This window comes from Pinus tabuliformis, chromosome 9 (assembly GCF_031772625.1).
Source record: "Pinus tabuliformis cultivar Carrire ecotype Pingquan chromosome 9, CPIR1, whole genome shotgun sequence".
NCBI lineage: Eukaryota > Viridiplantae > Streptophyta > Pinopsida > Pinales > Pinaceae > Pinus > Pinus tabuliformis.
Window position 1 is genome coordinate 850,684,866 of NC_142307.1, and position 8,029 is coordinate 850,692,894.

At 31.1% G+C, this 8,029-nt stretch overlaps 1 protein-coding gene across 3 annotated transcripts; it reads right to left on the reverse strand.

The window, feature by feature from the left end:
• Positions 1-977: 977 nt before the first annotated feature.
• Positions 978-5,322, reverse strand: LOC149151456 (beta-glucosidase 12-like). Of its 3 annotated transcripts, none has more exons than XM_089439551.1 (8): positions 5,138-5,322; positions 4,802-5,036; positions 3,286-3,401; positions 2,836-3,053; positions 2,194-2,225; positions 1,952-2,012; positions 1,403-1,517; positions 978-1,214 (listed from the first exon to the last, which is right to left on the reverse strand). In XM_089439551.1, the coding sequence occupies exons 1-8, from the start codon at positions 5,140-5,142 to the stop codon at positions 1,046-1,048; spliced, it is 951 nt and encodes a 316-aa protein (XP_089295677.1). In that variant the 5' UTR covers positions 5,143-5,322; the 3' UTR covers positions 978-1,045. The 3 variants fall into 3 exon arrangements, with proteins under 3 accessions (XP_089295677.1, XP_089295676.1, XP_089295678.1); XM_089439550.1 differs by having other exon boundaries at positions 1,952-2,051; XM_089439552.1 differs by lacking the exon at positions 1,403-1,517 and having other exon boundaries at positions 1,020-1,214; positions 1,952-2,051.
• Positions 5,323-8,029: the final 2,707 nt, after the last annotated feature.

Sequence of the window (8,029 nt, forward strand, 5' to 3'; positions counted from 1 at the left end):
TTATATAATTTTTTTTCCCATTTAAAACTCTTAATACCCTTTAACATACTTGGAATGAAATGAATTTATCTTTTTAATATCAACATAAATTTAAATAAAAAATTAAATTATTAATATTATAAATAAATAATTATAATTAAATTTAAATAAAAAATTAAATTATAAATATTATAAAAAATAATAATTAAATAATTTTACATTTCATTAATACTCATAAAATATTAATGCTCATAAAATAGTGAAAAAGTTAAATATTATTATAACTATATAAAATAAAGTATATTTATAATAAATTATTGAAAAAATAATTATTTTATAAAAAAATAGTTTAGTTTTATATTATATATATATATGCCTATCACTTTAAAAGTTTTAAATAAAAAATAAATATCATAATTTTTTAATGTGTAATAATTTTAAATTTTAAATTAAATTAAAATGTATAATAATATAAATAATATTATAATATTGTAAGTGTTATTGACATAACTGATTGAGGATAGATTTTTAAGCAAGAAATCAAATTTTACAAAGTAACTGTACACTGCCTTAGGGAAAGAGACATGCTAATAACAAAATATTATAATATTAATTAAATTTTTAGAATGATTAAAAATAATGATTACTTTCTTTATTTAAATTCACAATTTATAATAATTTTAAATTTACAAAACATTATATTAAAATTATTTATAATATTAAAAAAAATATAAATTTAAAATCAATTATACATAATATTAAATAAAAAATATATAATATAATTTAAAAGTCAAATTCAATCACATTAGTTGCTTCGAATTTAGACCTAATCCTTACAATGTAATTAATTAAAAAAACTATTCTCTACATCATAAATCGTAAAATTCTTAAATCTAATACAATACTAAAATTATTCATATTAACAAAATGAAACATGAATTTGAAAAAATTCAAAACTAAATATTAATAATATTAAAATGAAAATTCAAAATCAATTACTGAACAATTCCTGAACTGGAAGAGCTTTTGATTATTCCTCCCAACACATTGTCCACCACTGAAGATATCATTCCAACAGTAGTTTTTTATACCAATGTGCAGAGGCTTTAGGATACCTTTTCAGCCCATCTTTATAGTCGATATAATGAAAACCAAATCGACATTCATAACCTAACGACCATTCAAAGTTATCCATAAGCGACCATGCATAGAACCCTCGGATATCTGAACCTTCCCTGCATTATCACAAACAATATTATCAGCTTTAGTTATCTAATAGCCCTTCAGAAGGACAATGTAATATCAGTTGAGCATCTCAAATTTCATAATTTTCTCCTTTAGGGTAACTGAATGAACTGCAATATCTGAGAAGAGGGTTATTGGATGAACTGTAATATATCTGAGAAAAGTGCTTCACAAGTACCTTATAGCCTCTAGTATGTACCATAGATGTTCAGAGCAAAAGTTTATACGCCCTGTATCATTTAGTGCTTCATCAAGCGATGTGGTTGACTCGTCCACAATGGGGTCATTGACTCCTATTTAAAAACCAAATTTGAATATTTAAATAACCAAATTTGAATATTTAAATAAGTAAAATTACTTTGAATATTTATATAATATTTTTGAATTTAGGTTTGTGTGATATATAATTTATAGAAAATAATTTTTAAGTAATAATCACATAAAAAAATCTCATGAATTGTTTTGAACTAATTAGTGTAGTTCACTTTTTTCTAACAACTAGTATAATTCATCTTTTTTAAACCAATTAGTATGGTTCATCTTCTTCGAACCAACTAATATAATTCATCTTGTCCTAAAAATAAACCATACTAATATTTTGAAACTGTCAATAAAATTTTCTCCTATCATGACAATATTTCTTTTCATATTTACTTCATACTTATCTATTAAAATATTATCTATTAAAATATTAATGAAATGAAAACTTGTGCTGTGCTTTTCTCACCATTTTCTGTTATAAAGATGGGCGGATTGTTATACTGATGTTTTATATAAATCAGCAGATCCTTTATCCCCGGTGCATACACATAAAGAAAATCCGATGCCTTCACAAATTTTATACCAAAAAAAAAAAAATGCAGTGAAAAGTTCAGATGTCAAATTTAACCAGTAAAATAAATTCCATAACCTGTTCTCAAATTTAAACTTAAATATTGACTTTCAGATTTTGGGTTATGATTAGCATACCTTGAGTCCTATCAACACCCCATTCCGCTCACCTGTAAAAGCACACTAATTATACCTTATTGGTTAACTGAATTTCCTCAATATATATTAATATCAATATTTTTGTCATGAAATTATCCACATTAATACTAATTTTTCTATTTCTATCCTGAAGATTAACTACACTAAATAGCTCTACCAAAAATATTTCAACATAATATTCTACCTGTAAAATCAGATTTTTAATATTTAGTTTTTAAACTTTTTTTTTCAGAGGAAAAAAACCAACATAACTTTATATTAAGAGTATATAAAGATCATCAATACATATTTGAGATTCTAATGAGGCATAGAAATGCCCAGTCTCCCTTTCAGAAAAAGTATACAGATAGTCCATTGAGGCGATATAAACCTATCATCCTTAACAAAAAATAGATGTCAGATAGACCAGATCTAAACAACTCTGAAATGAGAAAAATAACATATACTACACATCTACAAAACCAGATGTTCAAAAAACTCGACAGAGACATGTCAACACTTGACGTGAGAGTTCCATATACAGATACATGCAAAAACATATAAAGAAGAAGGGGCAGACTAATGCAGAGTCTTTACAAATTAAGAGACTAATGCAGTGGTAAACACCCAATATATACTTACGAACACAACGTGCCCCACAGTCCAGATTCCAGCAGGACATCTGACTGGTCGGTTCCGGGCAATTTATCGCGTACTGACTTGTATAATAATTCACTTCGACGAAGTCAAAGGATCCTTTTAACTGTTGAGATTGTTGCTCACTAAATTTTGGCAAACGATTCCCAATTCTCTCTTTCATTGTAGTGGGGTAACTGCCTGAAGTTATTGGATCCATAAACCTGCCATACAGAAACTACTGGTTTGATTACAACAGAGTATTGTAACGCTGTTAATAATGGAAAAGTTTAGAATTTGATTTTATAAAAATATTTAAATTTGTAATATAGCCTAAATATTTTTAAATATAAGATTTGACTGATTGATATCTGATAATTCTTTGATTGATAGATATTTGATAATTCAAATCAAAATAACAATGTGAAATTTTTAAAAATATAAACACAATAATACCATCCCAGCGTGAAATCAATAACTCTCTGAGCTGCGTTTTGATCATCCAAAGATGCTGAATATGGATAGGTCCCGTTGCACACTAATGTAATCCCAATAGAACCCTTTTGCTCAACCTGCAAGGATTTCAAAACTTTCTCCTTGTTAATAATCCAAAATTATTTTCATTTCATAACTTTTCTCTCCTGGTTAATAACCTAATTCATCTTATTTTCGTTAAAGTGCAGGAAAGTGAACGAAATAGTAGAACTAAGGAAATATAGAATCTATAATGAGGTGTTTTTTTACATAGTGGGAAAATCTATCATAACTTAGTTGTCAAACTAGCAGTGAGGACAACTATCTCTTGTTGCTAACCACTAATGTAACCATCTCTGGCTGCTAACCGTGAATGCAGGCTGACTCATCACTCTTATTCAATGAAAACTAAGCCACTTGGAATGCAGGCTGACTCATCACTCTTATTCAATGAAAACTAAGCCACTTGGAATAACTTGCTGGTGGTTCAAGGGGCAGATTTTCACTCCTGCTGCCTTTGAGTCTTGGGTGATTAACCCATTTCCTTAGGTTCTAGGAAGACGAACTCTTAGCCAAGCAAAAACAGTTTTAGGGCATACTCCAGGCCCTTTTTTTAGTTTGAATTATTTTATTTTATTTTAAATCTAAAAAGGGTTTTTGAGTAAATGGTTTTTGACTGCATATTTAGATTCAATATGCTGGAAAATTTTTGGAGTACTAGAATTGTGGAAAATTCACAACTCAAACTTGTGATTCTAACAAATCCCTACTAGATTCTAGGCAAATTACACCAACAATTATACTGAAAAAAACCTAAAAAACTTATAATAGATAGACTACTAGATAAAACTAAAGGCTAAGAGATGAGTCACAGGCATGCACTAGTATCAAAATATAAGATAATGTCAAAGTACCTTGATTCCCAGGGCTGTCTGTTAAGAAAGTGAAGATGATGTTTTAGCTATATTTTAATTGTTCTAAGTTTTGAAGGTTTTTGGTTAATATTTTCTTGTTAAATTTGAGCATTCTTATTTCTATTGGGATTCCCATAATATTGAGGGATCTTATAGACATGGGTGAAGTCAAATAATTGAACTTGCCTATGTCAGAATTTTTGAATATTTTAAAATTCTGCAATTGAATTGTTTAGAAATCTGAAAATACTAAATTTATTTGTAGATACCAAAACTTCTGAGATTAAAAAAAAGAAGAAGGAAAGAAAAGTAAAAAGAAAAAAAAAAGAAAGAATGAATGAAAAGTAAAGAAAAAAAGCTTAAGGCTATATTCAAAGCAAGTCCTGTGAAGTGTGAACGACTGTGAAACCACTTCCACTTCTAATTCCAATGTTTTTAATCCAAGTTCCAATATCCTGATGGAAGGACAGTGTATTCAGAGCCAAATTGAAATGGTCAGACTTTAAGGTCCGCATGATCAGTCATGAGAACTACTAGTAGCCTCAATTTGTTTTAGAATGCATTCGTTTGCAGAAGAGCTTCACCTGATATTTAGTCCTATATACTTCCACAGCAGCTGCATGTGCAAGAAGAATGTGATGTGCCACTGTGTATATTTCAGTTGCAATGGGATTATCAAAACTACTGTGGCCAGGGGCATGAAGTCCGCGATCATATCCAAAGTAACAAACGAGATAAGGTTCATTAAAAGTGATCCACTGTTTAACCCTATCACCAAATAATCGGAAGCATGTCTCTGCATAGGCAGTATAATCAGTCCTGCATCAATATATCACGACAACACAAAAATGATTTAATCAATGGTCAATACAGCAACAACTTTCTAATCCAAAATATTGCAGAAATACAAATTAGCATACACCATGCATGGACTCAGAAATCCTCCATAGTCATCCTCAAGACACTGGGGAGCATCCCAATGGAACAAAGTGACAGAAACTTGGATTCCTGCAAACTACTGACAATCAGCATTGTTCAAAAGAAGAGACAAGCAGAACACAAGACAGGCAATATCGATCATTAAGTGATAACATTGGGTACATCATACAACAATTCTCCAGGAGTTCATTTATGAGGTTATTGTAATAGGCTACTCCTTCCTCATTGATCTCCCCTTTTCCCTCTGCAACAATTTGTAGACATTAGGTCAATGACAATATAAACTCTAGACTCAACTTTGAGAAATAACAACATTTGGGTATGAATCTACTTCTTTGCAGCTTACTTGGAAAGATTCGAGACCATGAGATTGAGAATCTGTAGACATCCACTCCCATATCTTTTATAAGTTTAACATCTTCCTGCAGGTTAGATCGCTTAGTCCAAGTGACTGACTGGTGAGTAGAAATTAGAATCCCTTTGAGTAGCTCGTGCAAACTCTTACACAGTGGAAACTCTGGTATAATATTATATGTAACTACAACATCATTCGAAATTATATTTGATCCAAAATTTCAGTTAGGAGTTACCTTATAACGATGGTACTGGTCCACAGCTACATCACCGTTGCTCCCATCAACAATTTTGCCTGCATTGCAAAAACATACTAATCATTCAGTGATAAGATTCTATACAAATTTACTTCTAAGAGAGAAGCAGCTAAGAAGTGGAGATGTGTCTATGTCTCACTATGTAACCCACAGTAGTAAATATTCATCTTTATGACTTTGAGTTAATTGACTGGTAATCATACTAATGTAATTTAGAGTTAAACTCTTTAATAATAAAATTTTATGTCTGTAAATATCATCATGAAGAAGCCATCATTGAAGAAGAAACATATCTCTCTGTCTGAAACTTTATACTGGTATTTATAATTTGGAATTTATTAATTAATATAAGTCTGCAAGACCAAAAATTCTTTCAACAACGGTTTAACTAAATTTACAGAGTTAGCTCACATCTTACTTTCCTAGTTGAAACATGTTTATACTAATTTTAAATTGTGATTGAAAAGCATGCTACATAAAAAGTATTTTGATATAAATAGCATATTCTCTGCATCCAACAAACATAAAACAATGTATATACAAATCTACAATGTATGTACAAATCTACATGTACAGTGAACACAAGCTCAGGCTATAGGAGCAACAATCTGACTTGACGCTGAGCATATTATTGCACCTGGTGTCTGGCAAAATAAGTCCTAGATGGTTAGACCTCTTCCACCTTCTTTTGCAGCTCCTTCACACTGCATCAATACATATACCAAAGATATTATAGGTTTTTTTGTTGGCTAGGTTTTTGGAGACTTGAACCTTCAATTTCATGGTTTACATAATACTTCATAATTACAACTATTATCAATTAAGCTATACCATGTAAGACACATTAGAAGTTTATTTGAGATAGGTAGATTTTAACATTTATTTAGTAGAATGTTCACACTATGCCTATAGACTACAGTGGTTTAACATGAGAATTTTCGAGTTGATTCAGAGAGCGAGAGATATGTACCAGTACCTGATAAGCAGAAGTCGCTACCCCAAACATGAATCCCGGAGGAAAATTGCTCCTCCTTAGTCCCCTATGATCGTTCACTTCACTGTGACTCTCCATGTTCAACTTTGATGTATTCAGAACTACAATCCACTGTACTTATGACCTGAACCTGAACGCACACCTGAGGCCTCGGCTTTGCAGATACATAGCTCTTATACTACGAAAATAAAGCTGGAGTTAACAAATTCTTGATTACTCTGTCGTACCTTTGAAAGCGAACAAGGCCAAAAGGTTTGAAAAATAATTTTGGTGGACCAAACATGTGCGCCCCATATGCAGTCAACCCAGCACATACAGCACCTTATCTAACCAGCCAATCTCCTGTCTTTCTATACGTGTGAGCAATTCCATAAAAAGATTCTGTTAATTTTATATTTTAAAATTGGAATCTGGTGGTGGTGGTGGTGGTGGTGGTGGTGGTGGTGGTGGTGGTGGTGGTGGTGGTGGTGGTGGTGGTGGTGGTGGTGGTGGTGGTGGTGGTGGTGGTGGTGGTGGTGGTGGTGGTGGTGGTGGTGGTGGTGGTGGTGGTGGTGGTGGTGGTGGTATTTATCAAACCTTTCATTACTTCAACAAACCCGAATATAATCAATTTTAAATATTAACTCTTATAATATTATTTTAACAAATCTAATATAATCAATTTCAAAATCATAATCAAAATCATATTTTATAATTAATGTTATCAAATTTTTTGAAAATTAATAAATTGAATTTAATCATTTTGATGATTTTAATAAATCTATTCCAAAGATCATAAACGTATTCTAGATTTAAGGATAGTTTAAAATCTATCTTTTATTCTCTTTAAGTAGGTTATCTAAATTTAAATTATTTACATATTTCAACTCAACCAAATTTATCACCATACAATATGATAGGAGATATAACCATGTCCCATTATATAAAGGCATGAGGAAATCAAGAAGTTGAGGTTAATGATCATCCTTGTCAAGGTTGGGGCGTCGGTGGACCAGACAATCTCCATGCTCTCCGACTACATGGACTACATGGAGCCTGTTGATTGCTTCGTAGATAGTAGCAATGAGTAGTACGAAAACAAAGAGCGACAAACATTTGCATTCCCACGAAGTCATCCATGAAAATGCTAACCGAACAATTACAAAACTCATCAAAGATCCCAAATTATTGTAGCAGAGACAATTACTATTGAAGGGCAAGCATTTTGTTTTTGGTATGTTTAACTTCGCTTCGATCTCGAGATCAAAATCCCTTACAAACCCCTCCAC